Source organism: Zosterops lateralis, assembly GCF_965231275.1.
Source record: "Zosterops lateralis genome assembly, chromosome: 4".
Classification (NCBI taxonomy): Eukaryota; Metazoa; Chordata; class Aves; order Passeriformes; family Zosteropidae; genus Zosterops; species Zosterops lateralis.
This window is the reverse complement of record NC_139765.1, coordinates 62,519,409-62,542,203: the sequence shown is the minus strand read 5'-3', so window position 1 is coordinate 62,542,203 and position 22,795 is coordinate 62,519,409. Positions and strand designations below refer to the sequence as shown.

The window sequence follows — 22,795 nt, the reverse complement described above, 5'->3', positions numbered from 1 at the left end:
TTACACTAGAAGTGGTGTGTTTCCAGGATTTCTGGTGGTATATTTGAAGGATGTGTAATATAAATAGATGTTTTGGCATCACAGTTAAACAAATCATCCCAAATCTCACTTAATAATATTTCCACTGATGGTCCAATCCATTGAACCATCAGCAGGAATAACAAATTTGCTAATACTGGACAAAATTCATCTGTAATATCTCACTGTTTAGCAGAGATACCCATGCCAACTGACTACTATGCAAATAGTTCTCTGACTATATCATCTATCCTCTTGAAGAGCTGCAAAAATCAGGCATTTCCCAGAAAAGACTTTGTTCTTCTAAAGATTGTAAGAAACCATTTTCTAATTAAGTTTTTCTAGTAGTAGAAAGCATTTTGCATGTAATTGGTTGAACTTTTATTTTATTAGTAACATCAAAAGTTTCTGTCTGGATCTCATTGGCAAGTGATTTTTATAAATCTGTGTGGAAACATAAACGTTCATGCATGTATGAGTCTCTCATCATGATGCCCTAATGTTTGTCTTCCTTATTCAGGTAGTTCTCTTGTGCATATATATTCATTTCCATGTAAAACCTATTTATAGTTATAATAAAGATTTATGGGGGTGTAAACGACTATGTGCCATAGGAATCATAGTCTAAGTGCACAAAAGAGGTACAAGTTTTTTATTGTGTTTTAGTTTATATCTTTACTTGAAGGAGTAAAAATCCATGAAAAAAAGAACAGTGACTGTCTAAAGCAAGTACCAAAAAAAAAAAAAAAAAAAAAAAAAAAAAAAAAAAAAAAAAAAAAACCAACTTGGACTCTATTAATTATTTATTAGCTCAACAAGTTCCTAGTTAACCAAAACAAACCCCTAGATTTCGCACAACACAATCTACCACACATTAATCATCAGATTTTCAAAGTTTTGTTCTGAAATGTTTCTTTAAGGCAATTTACTGCTTTCTTTCATATCTTTTTGGAAAGCTGATATGGAATTTTCATTTTCTAATAAGCATGAAAGATATTGGAATATATTGCTGGGGTATTTGACAAGACATTAACATGTTTTATTAATAAAATCCTAATGTCTTCTGGAGCTTCCTGTCTGGTACTAATTTTTACCTTAAAAAAAAAAAGCAACCTACCAACCAATCAAACAAAACACAAAAACCTCTTGAGGCAATAATGTAGAATCCAAAATTATTCATAGCTGATCTTCCTTCTTTTCATCTTTCCCACTTTTTTGAGCATTGAAAATCAGATTCCTTTAGGGACTTGGGTAACCCCTGTAAGATCTATACTTCCAAATGCCTAAACAGCCAATTTCACAATTTGGCATTTTCCAGGAATTATCAAGAAAGTAATTTAAGTGTTTAAGACACCTATATTAGCAACAGCTTTCATGGGGTTTTTTGCAAGTTTTTTCCGCAGTCATCCATGCCTAACTTTACACAGAGTATTCACACTTCTCTTAGTTTTTATCTTTGAAGTTTATTGTCAACATTTTGAAAACTGCTGTTGGCAAAGATAATGAAAAATAAGCTATTTTATTTCCTCAACTGCTGTATTGGCAATGAAACTTGGATATCTGGCTTAATACTGGGCCAGAGTTCTTCTCAAAAGAAAGTATCCTGCAGACTTAATGAGAATTCACCAACTGCAGGAAAGTGACCCAACTGATGGGTCACTTCACCAGCAATGTCAGTACCTTTGAAGGGGAAACATGCAGTGTGTCAGTGCCTAACACAGGACAAGAGCACATCGTGCAATATTCAAATCCTTGCATTGTGTAAGGGTTATTCTGGATATGCCACATTTTAAAGAAAAGTCTCCAATTATCTGTGTCAGTGCTGCAGCTGTTGTGCTGTATTTCTTCTCTAGTTCTTCTTGCATGTTCCAGTGGTCCTCTCATAATTAACCAAATAAATAAACAAATATATAATGTTCCTACCCGCAGTCTTTAGCTAGAACTACTGTCATTTGCATCTCTCAGTTTTACTTTTCTGTTCAGCTCCAATATGACTTTATTTTACAGTGCATAAATTATCTTAGGGCTGTTCACTGTCTGTCACATTGCATGAAACCAAGAGAACAAATAGAAAATCCAGGGTGTGTTTAATCAGAGGCTTCTAAATGCATATTGAATCTAAAAATAGTTTTTAAAAAGGTATTTGAAAAGATGTCTGCATCTGGAATCTAATAATCCTGCTAACCACCAGGCAGGAGCTTATCTAGCTTACCTAATGCATATGTCTCAAGTTTGGAAATAGTGAAGATCTAAAGAACCATTCGAAGAATGCATATTCCATTAAGGACATGCTCTTTGCTCCTATGTGAATTACAAAGCTCAAATTAAGGAATTCGTTTTTTCTGTTTTACAATAACATATAAAATATTTGTCCTATGAATTCTGTGGTGGTGTAGAATGTGTGCTCCACAAGTCAGTGCACAGTGTCTTAAGACTGCTTTTCAGTCTTTTGTTTTGCTTCTTCAGCAAAAATCAAAATGTATCCAACAATGTCATGGATCCCAAATTGTAACAGAAACTGTGAAAACCATGGGTGAGACTTTTATTTTCCTTTTAAACATTTCTTTTGACATGAATAAAAGTCTCCACCTAATTTCAGTGCACAGTAGATTGAGCCATGTAGTTCATCTGTTATTTCTGCTACTCACAGTGGATGCTAATTATGCACAAGGATTGCAAAACTTCCTTTTTAGTTCACATGAATTAAGCACCTACACATGAAGCTTTTAGTTCTGTGATGAATTATGGCTAAGTGCTTTTCACTTTCTGCTAAAACTTGATCAGATAATCCAGGAGATGGCAAAAAAACACTGCTTCAAAATAGCATCTAATTTCTCAGTGTAACAGGTAACTTTGCAAATAATGCTGCAGTCTCAGAGCTCAGCAGGTGCTAAATGCCTGTTTTCACAGAATGATTGAGGTTCAGAGGGACCTCTGCACATCTCTTGTCCAACTTCCTGCTAAGGCATCTGCTTTTCACCTACACCAGGTTGCACATTCCTGTGTCCAGGCAGGTTTTGAGTATCTTCAGAGGGGACTGCACAACCTCTCTGGGCAGCCTGTCCCACTGCTGTTTCCCTCACAGTAAAGAAGCTTTTCCTCATATTCAGATGGAACTTCCTGCGTGTCAGTCTGTGCCAACTGACCCTTGCCCTGTCACTGAAAAGAATCTGACCCACCCTCTTAAGACCTCCCCTTGAGATATTTCTATGCATTGATGAGATCCCCTCTCAGCTGTGTTCTTGCCTCACTGTAGAGCATTCAGCATCTTTGCTAAATTTGAATTAATTAATGTCCAGATCTTCTTCAGAATCATATTTGACAACTATTAATGCAGTTTGAAACTATTACCCCTGAAAAACATTTTCGGGAATCTGGAATTAATTCCTTTGCTTCTGTAGCTTTTCTTTTAATAGGAATACTTCAGAGAAATTGCTGGTATTGCACACTTGGAAAGGGGAAATACTTTTATTCTTCATGACTGTTGGCAAGAAGGGACCTATGCTATCATGGTGTATGTTGTTGTTATGAGAAGTGTCATAAACACTTGAAGCTTCTGGCTTTGTAGTACATCTAAAATCACTTTACTTGAAAATTATGTTTATTATTCTTTTCAGCTGGAAATTCAGTAGATCAAGACAAATGTGGCACTTCTCTGTTTAATGCAGTTAGTAATTTGACTAGATAAGTATAATTTCCCTTACATTTCAGTTCCTCACAGTAATTGTGTTCCAGAGTAATTTGGCAAACAAACAGAAGACCTAATTAAGTGTTGTTGAATTTTTCTAAGGCAAAGTGTATACAAGGTCATACCAAGGGCTCAGCTGAAGTTTATTAAAGATTAGCAGTCTGTTTCTGCAGGAGGGATCCCTCCAGCTACTGTAATGTATGACAGCCTGGCAGACCATGTTCCACAACAAGCTGTTGAACAGAGCAGTTACAGAACAAATTCTCAGTAGAATGTCTACTAAAGGGCTTCATATATTAAAGACATTTTTCTCTTTGCATTTTGTTACATTTGGAAGAGATAAGCAAAACATGACATTATTTGCTTCTATACATTTGGAAAATTACTGTAGGCCAATATGTAAAAAGGACTAGGTTATTCCGTTGCTCTTCACTTAAACTGTAAGTCCTTGTGGCAAAGACACACCTTTGCTTTTGAAATTACTTCATGCAGTAGGAGCCAATCTGTGAATCCAAGTACAAATCAGCTAAATACATGTAAAGGTGTTAGGATGGGGGTGTACCAGGTTTGCCCTTAACTTAAAAAAAAAATAAAATTAATGATTTAAGTATTTATAACATGCCTGTAAGCTTGGACCATTAGAACCTGTGAGCCCAGTCTGTGAGTTGGCATTGGATCATGCACGGAGTAAGGCCTTTACTTCTACATTTCTGACTATCATATAGACTCTACAAGGACATGACTAGTACAATATTAATCTTGTGATGCTGCTGAAGACTGTAAAATACAGATTATTTACTGCAAGGATGATATGTTCTTTAAAATATGTCTAAAGTACTGAGTGAGTCTTTCCTGTCATAGTTCCAGGAGTTTCAACTAATATTCATATTTCTATGCTGACACATAAATAAATAAATTTGTCTCTTTTTCTTTTCCATAACTACATGGAGGTAGCAAAAAAAAAAAAAAAAAATTGAGGGAGCACCTTCCCTGCTTTTGAAAGTAGCAGAGCTGGACAGAGACTGTGAAGACTCAGTGCCTCTAAGTAGGAGAAATATGTTCATAGTCAGGCTGTGCACTTTGCTCCCAAATAAGCAATAAAATGTTATAATTATGTAATTCAATTTTGGGATTAAAAAGACAGATATAAATTCCTAGTTGTTCTCCTATCTCTACAAACTGGTGTGGAGCTTTCCAACCCTAGAATTCTTCTAGAATCAATAACTCTATACTTTTTTACTATTAAAGGTAATGTGGACTGAACACTATATGAACCAATTGTTTTTCCAATCTGCACTAAAAGTCAACATAAAAGTTACATTTATTTATTGTTCCCCAAGTTCATAAAAGCAGTATTTCAAAAATAGTTTATTGCTATTAAATTAACATACTCTTTTTTTTTTTTTTTCTAATAGAGATAAAGATTTCTTAAGTATCTAAAAACCTGCCCTTAGATGTCTTAAACTCATGCAATCAGCACTTAATTCCTCTCATGAAATATAGCACCATCCTATAACACACATGAGCATGGAAAGCCTGGCCTCAAGTATGGCAAATCACCATAATTCCCCTGCAGAAGAGAAGAAATCAGCTGCAAAGGGACTTTTTAAAACATAATAATAAAAAGATACAGCACATACCTTAAATATCTCTAAACTGTACCAACTATCCATCTTGAAGCTATAAACCCAAACAAAATAGTTGCTCACTGAATGACCTTAATGTTGACTTTGAGAGCAGATTTGGTGAATGATGCAAGAAATGGTCATGAAGTCAAGGAAGGTCAATACCAGTCCAGATTTTGCACACCAAGGTCCTGTAATTTCTAAGGTACCTACAGGTTGTGTGACAGCACTTGCATGACTGGCCTGACATGGTTACTTGAGAGCTTCTCATTTTGTGTCTTCAACAACACCAATAAGTTGCATTTATCAGAAATATGCATAATGCAAATACGCCTTGTTGGTTTCAGTCCTGAAAGACCTAAAAGTATAATATTTTTTCATTATGAAATTCAGAGATAATTTTTTCACAGGTTACCTTGGTAACAAAACTGTAACTGAGTTCATTTTTCCATTTTGCATTAATAAAGGGCTAAATATTATAAGTAGTAACAACTGTGTCCTGTTAAACCTTGATGCTGCATAACAAAAGATGTGTTTCTGTAGAAATACGAGACTTGGAATTAGTCATTTGTTTTAAGTCTTGAATCACCATAAGTTTTAGGCCTGGTTGTCTGTCAATATGAATGTTAAAGACAAAATCTATTCAGAAGTGTAGCTCTCAGTTAAAAGTAAGGAGAGAATCTGCCTGTGGTGTGTAAGATTCCAATATATAGATCTCAGTGTTCAGGCCTTGATGGGTGTTTAAGATGCTCCAGTAACTGTGTCCAACTCTGTAAACATGCACATTACAAAGTTTGTCGTGCTTGCAGAAAACTATAAAGGATGACAGAAGTATTATTAGCAACAACTCAGTTCCTCCAGGGTGAAAAAGAGGCAATAACCATTGATTATTCCATTACCAGGGAGTTGCTTTAACCATTTCCAAGATCTCAGGTCCTCCAGCCTGAGGGAATGAGAACAGATGCAGGAGGGAAATGGGACTCAGTAAGATTTTATCAAGACCGATAAAGTTCTGCTGGGGATGGAAGCTGCTGGGGTAAGAGTCACCCTGAATTCAAGCAGCTTTTGATCATGGTTTGCTCCTTTCTCCAGTTTTTGTGGGAAGTGACTACTTGATCTTTTATAGGTCTGCAGCCCTCAGTGCACAGTGCAGTTCAGGGCTCTTGTAACAGGCTCCCTGAGTATTGTAGGAGGGTGGAACCATCCAAGTGACGGTGTTAACTCTTGCTGTTGTCTAAGCAGATTAGACAGAATATTTCATTAATAGTTAAATAATGCAAGGCATAAGCAAAATGTATCATATTTGTACCATATCTGAAAAAATACATTACTAAGTAATATAAGGGCAGAAAGATTAGGTCTTTAGCTTCCAGCTTAAGAGAAGGATTCAGAATCTGAAATTTAGTCCATTAAAGTTTTCTAAGCAAGTTGAACAAAGGCTGTGACCAAAGCAGAGAAACAGAGTGATAACCCAAGTCTGTTGTTGGACCTCCTGTGAGACTTTGCCATTATCCCTCATGAATGATGGCTGAATATACATTTGTTTAAAACAAACTAGGGTGTATTAACACTAAATAGCATAAAATCATTAAACATTTCAATTGTGAGGAAGCTCTTTATATCATCTGGTCCAATTTTGCACTCAAAGCAGGGCTAACATTTTATGTAACTTGTGTTTTTGTTTGATTGATAAATTGGTAATCCAAGCTTGTCTACATTAAAAAAAAAAAATAAAAAAATAAAAAAAATAAAAAAAAAATTGAAGAAACGGTAAGCTAGAGATACACATCTAAATGTCAGCTTCCTCCCTGTGCTGTCTGCAACTACCCTTGATTTGCCAGAGTGTTTTGTGAGGAAGATACAGTTTATGTCAATATTCTTTGACAGTGAAAGATTTCTCAGGAGAGAGCATTCAGAACAAACATCTGATGTCTGCTGTTAGCAGAGCTCCCTGGAGCTCAGGGGCACAGCAGAATCCCAATGCTTAGTTCTCACAAAGGGCTGGAGATCTGCTGCATCCCCAGAAGTCAGATAATCCCTGGGAGATAAATTCAGCATTCTTATGGGCAATCCAAGTGTCTGAGTGCTTTGACCATACCATCTCCAAAACACAAGAGTAATCACAGAATCCCAGAGTGGGTCAGGTTGGAGGGGACTGCAGTGGGGCATCTGTTCCAACCTCCCTGCTCTAGCAGGGTCATCCCAGAGCACTTGGCCTGGGATTGCATCCAAATGATTCTGAAATATCTCCCAGGAGCAATACTCCTCACCCTCTCTGGGCAGTCTGTTCCAGTGCTTGGTCACTGCACAGTGAAGAAGTTCTTCCAAATATTCAGATGGAACTTCTGTGCATCAGACACTGCCTCATGACCTAGTGGTTGGCACCACTGAGCAGAGCCTGCCTCTTACCATCCTCTCTTTAGATATTTATACACATTAATGAGGTCCCCTCTCAGCCATCTCCTCTTGATGCTCAACAGGCCCAGCTCCCTCAGCCTTTCCTCATGAGATTCTCAAGCTCCCAGTCATCCTTGTTGCCCTCCACTGTATCCACTTCAGGAGCTCCAAACCTCTCTTGTACTCTGGAGCCCAGAATTGCACACAGTACTCCAGATGGATAGAGTACAGATAATAGTATGAGAATTCCCAGAAATTAACAGCCAGTTTTAATGGAGTTGAGATGAGAAGGGAATTGGAAGCAGAGAAAATGAGGGTAGAGTAGTATAGATTTATCAAAATATATTCCTCGTGTTAGGTACTGAAATATTATCTTGACAGGCTCATTCAGTTGTGCCGTGGACTTCAGGCTGTGTCTGAGGGGAAAAAGGTCTCTATGACAGGAAATCGAGTTAATCTAACACTTTTGTGTCTTCAAGCAACAGAAAGGAGGTTGGACAGATTTCTAGTCACCTCCCAATGTCAACAGTCTTTAAACTAAACCCTGCAAGTGTGAAGTAATCAGTACAGCATTGATAAAGAATTGATTAAGATGTTTCAAACACTTTGAGATTAGGACAACTTAAAACACTTCAATTTCCAAATGGAATTTTGAGACCTAATTAATGATTTCAGTCAAAGCAGGGATAATCTGACCACAATAGACTGGACCATTAGGAAATCAGGTCAGTTTCAGACTCCTCCCTGCTAACATCCCAACTTCTGCTAGCTAAGCCAAGTCACTTGTCAGGTTTGTGTAATATTATCTGTCAGCTCTTACAGTGTTCTGCCATCCAGAGATGACAATAGAGGCAATAACTAAATATAAACACCTTTGCAGTTTGACAGCATGGTTAGCAGGTGAGTTTTACCCCACAGGCTCTAAATCCTAACCACATGTCAAGTCCACTTATGGCACTGAAACAAGCAATGTGAATATAACCCTTACAGGTTTACTTACAGAACTATTTTGTGTTCTAAATCAATGTTTAAAATACCATGAAGCAGATTAATTGTAGAAAAGACTTTGTTTTGTATTACTTCTGAATGCCTGATGTCAGTAAGGATCTTTCTCGTAAGGTAAAAAGAAGAACAGTATGATAGTTTTTCATTAGTGAGAATAAATATGGATCCAAATAATATCTGGCATGATCTTAAACATACATCTCATATACTTCTGTCAGCTTCAGCAAATATAGTTGGATTGCTTTGAAAGGCATCCTCACAAGGAAGATGCACTATGTAAAATGTTGTGTAAATGGTTCACTTTGTGACTTTTCCAAAGCTTTCAAAAAGATCATTCCACATTTAGGCCATGTGCTTGACTGTTTGTCTTTTATCTTATTAACAGGCACCACAAGGCCACATAAGGAGGGGGAAGTCCCTGGTGTGGACTATATTTTCATCACTGTTGAAGATTTTATGGAATTGGAGAAAAGTGGTGCTCTCCTAGAAAGTGGAACATATGAAGGTAAACATGCTTCTACTGCTAAATTTGTATCACGTTTCCATTGTGTTGTTTTCTAATGTGATGGAATTGCACTGGGATATCCTGCTATAAATGTGTCATTGCTACTGTTATCAGAAATTTGTGAAGAGCCATATGGCCATAATGAAAATATTTTCATTTTTAAAAGCTAAATGCAGATGGGTTCATTCCAATTTTAGTATATTATAATGGTAAAGAGAAACATGGTGCTACATTGCATATACAGGTCCTTTACACCAAACACTCAAGGACATTTCCACAGAATTTCAGCAAACAGCTGCTTTTCTAACATAGGACAAAGGCATTCCACAACAGAAGTCAGGTGCAAGTCTGACACTTTTCCTTTTCATATGGGATCCTGAAATTATCCACCTATATCAGAAGTTGAAATCTCACTACTTAATTAACACAGGAAGACTTTGCTATGTCATGTCTTATGGGGTTTGTAAAGTTACTGAAAAGAACTCATTAATTTTGTACTATGGCAGAGGGATAGGGGCTGTCCTAATGGCTGTATTAGCAATGCCTGTCTATGAGGCAAAGAGCCATCAGCTTCCTGCATGACTCTGCTTCCCAGGAGAACCAATGATTCATCTGATTTTAAACCTTTTCCAAAACACAGTTATCCTGAAAGTGAAACTGTTGTAAAGAGGTGGGCAGTTACATAGCTGGGTATTTTCATAAAACCAGAATAATGATACACTATTTCAAACCAGATGTTTCTTGCAAATACACTAGTATTTAAAACAACTGGGTAAGGGATAGTGGTTCAATATTCAGAATTAGAGGGTAATGCCGTTTATAGGAAAAATATTACTTATATGTATGGGAATACATGAGTGAGTAGAGCCATTTTACAGAAATCAACCCTGTATTTTCACCTTGTAGCAAAAAAAAAAAAAAAAAGGAAGACATTCTTGTCCTGACTTTGTCCCTGCCAAGAAAAGCATCTTAAGATAAATAAGAAGCTATTCACCCCAAAAAAAATCATTAGCGGTGTTATAAATAGCAGCAAAGAAGGTAATTCTTTCCCACCTAATCAGCACAAAGTACCCATTGTCCAGTAAATAAATTTTCATTAAGAGTTATATCAATACAGAACTTGTAACAAAGATTTCCATTAAAGAAGGTCAAATAAAGGAAAGTATGTCATCTTTCAGGTTTTTTCCCTACTGTCTGACATGAAATGGTACAAGTTACCTAAACATTAATACACCACCAAAATTTTACTTTTATCACAGGTTAGTTTAATAATAAACCTTTCTTGAAGTGTCTTTTTGTTACCTTAGGTGTTTGAAAGTAACATTAGAGAAGCTTAAATGGAGCACAAGTCTGTCATTGCTTGACCATGTAATTTCATTAGTTTGCAGCAAGTTTGTAGAGATTGAACTGCTGCAGTAAATTAATTCACAGTGCTCTTCTGTCCCTCTAGGGTTAGTGAGATGTGTCTTTTAATACCAGCTACCAGAGCTGAGTGGACAGCAAGGTGAAATAGTGGTTGAGGAAGTCTGCATAAACTCCTCAAACCAGCTGGGGACCCAGCTGAAGAGAGGTCCAGAGTCGTGACTGTGCAACGTCTGTCACGTCATTTGCTTATCACAGGTGACATGTTCACTGAAGCCAAGAAATCAGAAATTAAACATACAACTAACTAAACTCAGCAGACCTTTCTAAATCCTGTCTTTGATTTCCAGGTTTTCTGAACACCAGATGCGCATTCTGACAAAAAATCAGATAATATATTATCTGGCTATGGCTTATGGCAAAAAATAGGTAACACATGAGAAAATATGTGTTTTACAGATGCAATTTCTCCTGTTCCCATGCAAAGTCTTTTGGACATGACCATACAAAATTACACCTCCTGTTTTATGGTTAATTCTTTACTGTAATGCCTTCTTTGGGGAAAAAAATTACTAATCATCCTGTCACAAGTTTTCCTGAGCACATTAGGACTTCAGTGATTAAGTTTACTAATGAAAGTTATACCAACCAAAGCAAAGAAATTTTCAATTTCCCTCATGAGGAGATGATTTTTGAATTCTTGCATAGATCAAGCAACTTACTTGAGCATACATACTCTGGGAGATCAATTTTCCTCTCCTTCTCAACACTGGTAATTAGATTTAGGAAACAAATCAGCCTTCTTTTTTAATAGTTCTCAGTGTTAACAGATTGGTTGGAAGATTTCTTTATTATTATTTTTTTGTTTTAAGGAAATCATTCTGTATTTAGCAGTTCCACTCTCACTCATTTTAACAGTTGAAGTCATATCAACTTCAGTGACATCATTGAGTTTTGAATTTGTAATAAAATTACAAATTTAATTATGCACATTTATCTAAAATTAAAAATCTATTATACACCAGAACATTGCTATTTGAGGCAGGGACTGTTTGGCTGAAGCACAACAAACATTTATTTCAAGGTCTTTGTATAATAGCACAACCAAATCCTAAAGGCTTCACTTTACTTTTTAGTAGAATTTCAATTTACCGTACTGATTAAAGGAATTCTGAGTTGGTTCAAAATTATAACTTCATTATCCAACACACTTATTTAGATGACAAAACCAGAGGAGGAGGTGTTCCTGTGCAGAATGAAACCCACTGCCATGTGGACTCATGTAACACAGGAAGACAGCAAAATAACCCACATTCCTTTCTTTGTTTCTGGGATGAAGATCAAAGATGGTCCTTGAATTGACACGTGTCAGTCTATAATATGTAGAATAGCAAAATCTGTGATAAACAGACAAACTGTGTGCCTCTGTATGTGTACAGGCTTTTACAACTTCTCCTGTAGGAGGTTTGGCTCAGCACACTGTCATCTCTCCAATATGTCAGAACTCACATGGAGACTTCATGGATCACTGACATCAAATGTTGCTCCCATCTCCTTATTAGATCAGCAAAATTCTTAGCCAGTGTAGTGTACCAGTAGAATTAAAATGTACTTGAACTGTATATTACTTAAGAATGTCAACATTCATTAACAGGAATGTAACAGCTTCAATATTTCCAAAACCCAAATATGTTAAGGCACATGATCAAAGATTATAGTAAGACATCATTATGAAGTATTAAAAATGTAAGAGTTCAAATGCAATGCATGCTATGGGTAGAATTGCCTCTTAAAAGTGACATATGTAGTGGCAGTACCAGAAATAAGAAGAAATGTTCAGTGTATAAATACTGTAAGAAAAAGAATCATAGTTGTTGGCAATCCATAAGGATAGAAATGTATTTCAAATACATTAAAGCAAGAGGTATTTTAGCAATGTGGAACTCTACAACAAGTGAAAACATGAAAAAGCCTGTCCATAACTGTTAGATGTGGCAAAAATAAGAAGATCAACTAATTTGATCAGTACACTTACCAATAATGTACTAAGTAGAACTCTTTTTTTCTATCAAAATTTTGTTTTCCTCAGAAAATATCCATAATTGTTGTTTTGTAAAATACATCTTATTTGCTTATAATATAATAGTCCTTAATTTATTCCATGAAAAGCAATGATTTTAGTTATTGTGCTATTAATTTTGTCAAAAATCAACTTTTTATTATTTGTTTGATTGTTTTCAATTGTCTCAAACTCATCCACTGGTGAAAATTCCAAGATCACTGAAGCTATTTAACCATTTACTTGGTCGTGGACTTTTTTTGGCCCTACCGAATTCCATGGTAAATTTCCAGCTGGCTTAAAAGAAAACAGAATTTCACCCTTGTTTTTTTCACTGATGGAGTATTATTTGGCAGAAGGTTGTGAGTTAGCTGGGATTTCCCTAACATTCCAGAAATCTGTAATTATTAAGTCTTTTTAAAAGAGGTTGGATACATCCCATGGGTGAAACCTTAGTGTTTTGCATTATTTGATTATTCAAGGACAAAACTTCCAGTTGTTGTAGGCACAGTTTTAGGGGGTCAGATTTATAATGAGCTCCGTTGGGGAAGAGAATGTGGGTCACAGCCAAGGTCTTGCCTGTGACTCTTCCAACAACTGGCACATAAGCAACACTGGGAGGTGCTCTGATTCCATTCACCTGGAGACAGTTCCCATACTGTCTCCTTGAGAAGACATTAAGTTTTACATAGGCTTTAATTTCTTCTCTCAAGCCAAATTTAGCCTAAATGATCAAAGCCCTTCTGTTCAGCTAATGCATTTTCAATTAACATTTCATTTTAATATCTGTAAATTTTAAAAATGAGTTAAGGACTGTTCTGTGCAGGCAATGGAGATTTTAATTACTGCTTTGTGGTGAAAATGGTTTTATGAAAATGGTGTTTGATTCCAGTAGTTTTGATTCCATTCTTCCTTGTAAAAATTGTAAGGTATTCAAAAATTCCACCCACTTACTGTGTGCAGTGTTCCCTTGTGTGCAGGACATCCTGAGCACTTCACAGCAGATGGATACAAAGGAAATTAATCAACATAAAGATAATAAAATGCTACCCTCCTAAGACCTAAGCACAGTAGTTAACGAAATATTCTGATTTAAAATGGAAAATAAAGGATTCATGAGGATAGATGCATAGAGATAAAAATAGTAGTCCTTCAAAAGCCATGCCTTTTAACAGCAGAAGGTGTTTTCAAGGGCATAGAAGAATGAAAAGATAAACTTGATAGTAAAAATCATATTCCTGTTGAGAGTGCCTCTTGAAGAAGAAGATCTCATATTAGTGTGATTTCAACTTTTCAACCCCATATTCAGAGAGCACGTAACTGTGGATATTTCAACATTTAGGTCAACAAATAGGAGAAAAAAATCTTAGATACAGTCAGTGACTTCTTGATCTGATTGATTTCCTAAACCTGTTTTTATTAGTAAGACTTTATCGACTTTGTTATGTTTCCTCTCTTACTCTTGGGGCAGAGGCAGGAGTTGGATTTTGTCAATAAATACGAAATGCAAAGAACATAAATGGTCAGAAGCTCAAAAATGTAATGGCAATGAATATATTAACATGTATGAGGAATCCTGTCTATATTTTTAAATTTATTTTAAGTCATAAAACATCACATTTACCTCTTTTTTAAAACTTTATTAAGTATTTTGTCATTTTCTAAAGGAAGTGATAAGTAAAGAATCAAATTGAATACATATTATTTCCTTTTTGTATGAAAACCATCTGCTTTTAAAAATTATACTATTGCATTGTAAGGGGTGACTTTCATAATTCTACAGTGCCTTTTTAAACTCTGAAGGGTGGGAGTAGTGTTGCAGAATGTATCCTTTGTGTCTGTTCTGAGGCTGCATAAATGCTCATTATTTTGATAATTGATATTCCTGGTCTGTGTTTAGCATAAGGTTTATGTTTAGAAGGTCCTGCCCTGTGTGGGTCCAGGGCAGGTCATCATCCTCTACAGCACTGATGACACTGCTGGGAAGCTTACAGATACCTGAGGCTGCAGATCATGTCAATAGACAAATAGTATTATTTCATAAAAATTTAAGATATGGTCAGCTTTGATCTACTACAAGAACGCAACCTGTAAGAAAAGATAACATCCAGACAGATGTATATCATAATGCAGCATTAGAAAATGTAACCTGGAGATCACATGTGTCAGTATAGATCAAGCACATTCCCACAGGCATCCAGGAAATAGAACCTTAAGGACTATGGTTTTATGCATGAAATTGAGAGAGTGGGGCCATTCAGCCTTTAAAAAGACAGCATCCTCATCCAAAGATATGACACCTCCTTTATCCTCTGTACTTCCAGAGGAATACAAGAGATCACTGGGTTCCCCACAGCTTCTAACAGGGTTCAACTAAAAGAAAACCAGCAGTCATTAGAATTATCTCTGTCTCCAGGAGCCCTGTCAGCTCCATCCCCTGCCCAGCAGAGAGCCATGGATACATTTGATCTGCCTGTAAGTTCAGAAGGCTGTGAGTGGGATGCACTTGTCTGAGATGTGGTGCAGTCAGAATCTCAGCTGAGCTCCCTGCCTGGGCTGTGAGACAGCTGTGCTGCCAAGGTTCTAGGCCAGAGAACTTTCTGGCCTAGGGTGTTGGCTGGTGCTCCTCCTGAGTCAATGTCTATAGGAGAAGGGAGTACAGGTGACCTTGCCCCTGATAAGTAACAGCTATATCCAATAAAGTGCAATAAAAGGGAGTGGGTTAGCTGGGGAGGATCAGATCATGAAGGAGGAGGAGCCTTGAGGAAGAGGAGAGAGAATCATTGCTGCAAAGTCAGTCTGGGTCTGCAGTTAGAGCCTAGCTAGGTAAAAGCCTGCATTCAGAGCCTGCAGACTAATATATGCAATCATAGTTTAGTAGGAAATAACCAGCAGTCAGAGGCTGCAGGGGAAACCTACAGCAGGAGCTGCTGCAGCCAAGAGTCAGTGAATAGATGGAGTCAGGATGGCTGAGCTGTAAAGAGGAATAAACCAGGACCCTTTTCATGCTGTGATAAACAAGAAGTCTGTGTTTTGGCTCACTTCTACCCTCTAACAAGAGAGCTGCTGCTACAAATGTCCTGTGCTTCTTTTAATCATGTGTCAGACACAAGGTCTCAGACCAAGCCACTGTCACATGTGGCTTGGTAGAACCCATTACTCTGCTGGCTGGGGCTGTGTAGTTCAACAGAGGCTGCATGGACACTCCATTCATCTGATTTGAGATTTGTTAAGATTCTGTGACTGCTACAAGCAGAAACTTATTCTCAGCTCAGAGTTGCTTCAAATGTTACTGGCTGGTAATTTTCCCAAGAAAATTGGAGGGGCTTATGTTCACCAGGCAGACAACGCTCTTCTTTGCTCACATGTGTTCCCAGGATCAGGACCAGATACAACAGAGCACAAATTATAGGGGTCTTGGTGCTCCAGAAACCCTGTCTGCTCAAGCAGGCTCACTGAAACAACTGTCAACATACTTTATTTTATATCAAACCTAGATCAGCACCAAAAGGATCTCAATTGCAGGGAAATCAAGAAAGAAATTTTGCCTTCATGCCTTTTCCCAAGCTGGGTTGACCATGTATCAGCTCAGCCTAAGACCTCAGCCCTAATCTTTAGAATTCCATGCAGTTACCAGCAGAAAAGTATTAACAAACTGAAGTGCCCAGGCAAAAGCAATGCAAATTACCAGGAGAGCTGTAGGGGATAAATTTAGAGAACTCATCAGATAGGGCTTTGTTGAGTAATGATTGAGAAGCTCAGGGAATTTGAAAGATGTGAACCCAATGAATGAATAAAGATAATTCAAAGTTGAGCAAATAAGTAACCAGGGCTAATGTGATGAAGCTGGAAAAGATGAGCATTTCAATTTAATATTGAGGGAGAAAAATCTCATACTGATGTGATTTAAAACCTGAAATAACCTCCAGAGGTGTAGACACAAATTTCATCTCAGAAATTTTAAAAGTAGTTATTAGTAGAAATATTCCTGCACTAGTAGAAGGATTAATTAAGGGCTATAGTATAGTATTGTATGCTTCAGTATAGTATATATTAATGCTGTGTGACACATTAGGTTTTGATCATGGGTTTTTTTCTAAAACGGGTCACAACCAGTTCATGTTTGCAATTCAGTTACATTTCTAAGTGAACTTTGCCTGCAGTACATATTATGTAGCTTTAGTTTAAATGCAAACAGTGTTATAAAAAAATCAAACTGTACAGCCTGACTTACCAGGCTATCACACTGAGAATCCACATGTACCTGTAGGTATTACAAAAGATGTAAAAGAACTTAACATTCAAATTGCAAATCATTCTGTGCTCTGCAGAAATGTTTATCTACATTTCTCAGTTACAGAGATCTCCATTTTTCAATACGTTACTGGAAAGACACAATGTTTGTTTTATCCAGTTTCCATGTATTTCTCATGTTGTTATGTTTTTGTGAAGCTGCTCTAGAGTTTATATCCTCTCAGATACTACACATTCATATTTGATATTCCTCAATATTAAGCTTCAGATCACCTCCCTGTATCAAATAGTATTCTGCTAAATACCATACACTGCAGTCCAAAAGGTGTTTGGGAAGTTCTTTTGAAAACAAAGAGGGAAAATCCCCTTTCCGTTTCTCCCAATCTCAGAATTTTAAAAAATATTGAAGCCATTATATTTTCTAAACTCAAGGTATACTGAAGCTTCCACAATGCCTTTCCATTAACATCTTTATATGAATGAAAAGATTGGGTTTTTTTCTGAGTATGTTCTCTAAATCCTTCTTGCCTTTTTTGAAGACTAAAAAGAGTCTTTTCTAGTCTTTGCTCTCTTGTTCACAACTTTTCAAACATGATAGAATGGTTCAGGAAAAACCACAAGCCAGTTTCCTGCCATTTTCGGATGCGTCCTGTCTGGTCCTATGGACTATCACATGTCTTGCACATTAGCTGATCCAATTAGTGTCTAATTTGATCCTTCTGTACGATGGTAGTACCTGTCTCTGCCATCTTTTGGTCCTAAGCAAAGACCTGAATGGCCTGGGAGTGAGCAGCAGACTTTGCCAGTAAAGGCTGAGGAAAGGAAAATACTGAGTCCTTCACACTTCCCTACCATAATAGATTATCCTTTCCTACACTCTCCATCTCTTGGTCACCTATCACACTGTCCCACATTCTCCCCAGTCTTCCTTTAGTTGCTGTGGCTCTAGTAACCTCTCCTGTTGCTCTTGATGTACTTTAGCAATCTCAATTCCACCTTTTCTTTGGCCTTCCTATTCTGCCCTGTGTACCCAGGAAACAATTCTGTATTTCTCCTTGTTTGCCTGTCCATGCTTCTGCCTTCCTGACACACCTGTAATGAGGAGTTTCCTGGGAGGAAAAGTGATCCTTTAAGTCTTCCCTTGTTTGCACAATGTTCTATAAAGTCAGTATAAGGGCTCTCTATATTAGCAAGGATTGTGGTTTCTGTATTTCTGTTTTTTCAGCAGAAATTGCTTTGCAGCAAGACACAAAAAATTCCATGTTATGGCCTTGGAAGGAATTGTGGAGTTTTTTTTTAAATCTCACTTTGATTACTCTGTTTCAATAGCAAGGTATTGTAAGACTTTGCAGTCTTGCATGCAACCCTGGCCATGGTTGCTATTGTGGATTCCAGACAGGTGAAAAAAAGTGTGCAACTTTCTGCCTGTTGGCACAAAGTAGGATGGGATGCATCCTGTCAGGATGACCTTAAAATAATAAAGGACTTTGAGAGAAGTAGGTTGTGCCAAGTGCGAAATAATGCAGTATGAGTGTGGGAAGAAGGCCTGGATTTGTATGGTTAATTGAAAAGAAGGATTCAGCTACTGATACAGCTTTTTCTGCAATAGAGTTACATTACTTCCCAAGTGAGCTAATTAAAGCAAGATAAAAGACCAAAAAACCACAACCACTAAAAGAAGTGTTTGTGTTTCAGAGCGAGGAGTTTCTGATTAAAAACAAAACACAAAAACCCTGAAGATATTAAAAACAAATGAACAAAACCTTTCAAGTGTAGGGAAATCTGTATATTTGGTTTATACTATTTTCAAAAATAATGGCTGTTTTTTACCTTGTGTAAATGAAAGCATAAATAGAACTACAGGGAGTTTTAGCCAATGGAAAGTTCTCCTTGTATTTCCAAAAAAAATAGCAGAGAAGCAATCAGAAATCAAGGTGAAATATGCTGCTAGAGAATTAAATATAAAGCACAGGTGATGACCTACATTTACAGTTATTTTATTTTGTGCATAGAGAAAAAATTAAGAACATAGAATAAGTTTTAAAAGACACTTCTAATGCAGCAGAAAACTATGCCTGCATAAGGGAAGTTCACCAGCACTGGAAGTGGTGCAGGAGAGGTGCCACAGTCTGCAAAATGAGTGGCTCTCCAGAGATTTGTTTCCAGACTAAGTTAAGGGTAAGTCTAATCAGCTTCAGTCATCACCAGAAAGAGGTAGGATGCAAGATATCCTTGACCAAGGCAGGTTGGTGGTATCTGACGTAGTTTAGAGCATCCTCAAGGCTGCTGAAGATCAGAGGAATGCAAAGACAAAAATCTTGCTTTGATCTAAGTTCACCACCAAATTATGTTACATACTCTACCAATGAATTCAGGGCTATGGGTGAAAAATTCTACAATTTATAAAAATCTTGAAAGCCTTCTGAATTGCATAACAATGTGCCTGATAAGAATACTGAACTTTCAAATTAGTGACTGGGAATCAAATACTTTTACTGTCCATGGGTCAACACTTGTGGGGTCTTCCACAGACATTGAGCTCAATTGTAGGGAAATGATACTGTTGTTCTTCCTTTGTGTTTTGTGTATATGAATCCCCTTCCCTAATAAGATTTTAGTAGCTTTAGATGACAGAATTGTTGCTAAGTATATTTATGTGGTTTCAGAGAACCCCAGGCATAGACTGGAAACCATTGCCTAGGTACTGCAGAGGCAGAGGAAAAATAAAACATTTTCTCTTGTGAATTTATGAGTATATTTTAACATGAAGGACAATAGATGAAAGCAGTCAGTAGGGAAACCAGCTAAATGCCAAGCAGTGGATGTCCTTGGACCTGCAGTTTGACCACTGTCACAGTTGTACATTGGAACATAAGAGATTAAAGCAGTGAGAAAGAGGTAAATAGAGATATTGAAGAGACAATGAGCACAAACAGAAGCACGTGTTCTGTCTGAATATCATAAAATGCTTTTTACTGTGAAAGTGTCCAAATGCTGGCACAGGGTTGCCCAAGGATTGTTGTGGAGTCTCCATCTTTGGAGACATTCAAAAGCCACCTGGCCATGAGCACCCTACTCCAAGTGACCCTCCTTAAGGTGAGGGGTTGGACAAAATTATCTCTGCAAGTCCCTTCCAACTTCATCTGCCTGAAGTTGGTGACATCATAGTGTGGCTATAAATAAGTCTTCCTGAGGGCACATCAGGAGCAGCAGGAGATACAAAGAGATTTGGTAAGAGCAGGTGCTAACAAGAACAGAAAAGGTAAAGCAAATGCTGAGTTGAGTAAGGAGTTATGCAAGTGGAAAAATAATGTCAGTATGGAAAATAAATGAGGAAGGGAAAGAGATGGGTACTGTGATGAGTAAAAGGGTGCTGGCAAATTAGTCAAAAGTGGTAAAAAGGTAGGTAAATACAGTGAGGATTGAATGGCTCTTGCAGCTGGGAGTGTAGTGTTCTTCCACTCTGAGGAGCTGGAAGATCCCACCACTGAGAAGATCTGGAAACTGGTGTAGCTCACAATTGCTTTCTTGCTCAATTTAATAAGAAATATGTTATATTAGTTTAATAACTACATGTTAGAATGAGAAAAGCTAAATTATTTTATCATTTAAAGCTTCACTAGGAAAGTTAATTCACAACTTAAAAACCTTAAAGCACAGATTCTGGCATGAACAATACTATGTCAGCATTTTTAACACATTCTTTTAAAGAGAATTATATTCAGTGTGGTCATAAGAAAGGATTTATCCAAAGCAAGTTGGTTTCCTATTTTCTACTACAATAGGCAGGATGGGCTGTGTGTTATCACAAAATATCCCATTAATCATCTTTTGTGATAGGGCTTTGAAAGGCTTTTACACAGAGACACAGAGGAATGTGCAAGTCTTTCCTCTTCCCTTGCTCAGTATGTGCCAGGCCTGTTATGGACTCTGTGGCAGAGGGTGCAGGCTCTGGAGGAGATCCTGCACTATCATTGTTTTGAGGAGCACTTCATTTACTGTGGATTTGTGACAAGGGAAAGAGCATCCTCCTCACTGAGCTGACACTTGGGATATGTCAGATACAAGTTTTTCTTTACAAGTTACACTTAACCAAAAGCTGCCGGCTGTTGTAACTTCATAATTGAGAGTCCTTTGAGAAAAATTCTGTCTCACCTCCCTGTGGAGATTTTGGTTTCAGGTACTTGTGCTGGTAATCCCTAGAACACATTTTGTTGTCATATTGTTCCCAGCTGTATTTGGATACTAGTCTGCTGAGCATAAAACTCCACAGCTAAAAGAAATAGAAATAAAATCTTCTGCAGGCTACTGAAACTGTTATTATCTTTGGAAAACCTCTACCTCTCTGTGTGAGACAGGATAAAAATCTCCTGATGGATGAAAATTGAAATTAAAACTCTGACTGACTCAGCTGTAAAAATATGAAAGAAGACAGATGGTATGAAGATGTGCATGATTATATGCTCAGTGGCAAAATTTAGCTGGAAAGAGAAAGGAAGGAAATCAAAGTGATAGAAATGAAGGAGCTGCCCCTATAGCACTATTTAACAATTTCCCTTCATAATCTCACCTGGCAGTGCCTTTACAGTATCAGCTCTCTGCCTTTGGTGCTTCATTGCAACCCCCACAGTAAGGGGTTACCATCAGTGCTAGAGTGGATTGTTCTACCTAGAGAAATAACCTTGAGACAAAGGCAGGTATGCTTGGTTGATTAGGGTAAAGCAAAAGTTTGGTCTGCCACCCATAGGAGGGATGATGCTTCTGCCTTTTCATTACTGGGATTGTAGTGGAGGGTGAGGTAGAAACCACTGATAGAAACACAGTCAACAGGAGGTGCTTTGTGAGGAGGCTGAGCTGACCATGGCACAATAATCCTCTTGCCTCACCTTTAATGGAAACTCAGAGAAAAGTATTTTTAGGCACTGTAAGGTAAAAATTTGGTATTATTTTCTATGTTGAGGCTTAGGTTGAATCAACAGGAGCAGACCCTGCATCTCTGACCTTCTGGACTTTAAGCAATTTTTAATTAAATTCTCTATGCTTTTTTAGTTTTATCAGTTATGAGTAATTTCCTGCATTCTAAACTATTTTTGACCTTTGGTACTACTGCTTCTGTCAGTGAAAGTCACAAGGCGGGAAAAAAAGAAAATCATTCCAAGCAAAAGATTAAAAGACAATGTCTTTTCCTAAGGAAAATCATTCTGGTTTTTGAAAATTCCATAATTTCTCCTCATTGTAAGTATGTAGTATATTTGGAGTGTTTATCTTAATGGTTCATGGCTTGTACAGAGCCTAATTTTTGCATGTGTCTTCAAATGGTGAAACAGCTAATATGAACTCAAGAGACCCTTTTTTGGAATGTGGCAATCCAATTAGATAAGCAAGATTCAGGAAGAAATATCACATAGACAATAAATTTTTTGAGACAGGTTTGGTTTTTTTCCCCATAGAAATGCATTGTCCTGTCAAAATGCTGTTAATGTATAAAAAAACTAGGGCAGGGAGGGGGAGTGGAGGGAAGGGGATTGTTTTGTTGCTCGAATGACAGGTTGCAGTTTCCACTGTTTTCAGTACTGCCATAACTTTCCAACTTATAAGTATAATATTTATTTGTAAAAAAGCATTGGGCAAAGCATAGTGATATATTTTATAGTGGTCTTCATGCAGCTGACCTGCAATTTACAAAATAATTACTTTTCTTTGCTGCTTTATTTCATTCTTTCCATTCCTCATTTCAAAGATGCTCAGAAATACATTGGTTTGTGAAATAGCATTTACTTTCAGGAGTGACATTCCAAATAAGTCATCAAGGCAGAAGAAGGTAAAACAAACCATCTATGCCTTCTTTGTATTTTTTGATTAGGTATTGAAAACATTCCTCA

General features: G+C 37.2%; 1 protein-coding gene across 3 annotated transcripts in view; it reads left to right on the top strand.

The window, feature by feature from the left end:
- Nucleotides 1-22,795, top strand: part of MAGI2 (membrane associated guanylate kinase, WW and PDZ domain containing 2) — a 712,008-nt gene that overhangs the window by 410,872 nt on the left and 278,341 nt on the right. For all 3 annotated transcript variants that reach the window (XM_083859300.1, XM_083859301.1, XM_083859299.1), the window contains exon 3: nucleotides 9,119-9,238. In XM_083859300.1, the coding sequence (XP_083715426.1) occupies nucleotides 9,119-9,238 (120 nt within the window). The remainder of the gene's footprint in view (nucleotides 1-9,118; nucleotides 9,239-22,795) is intronic.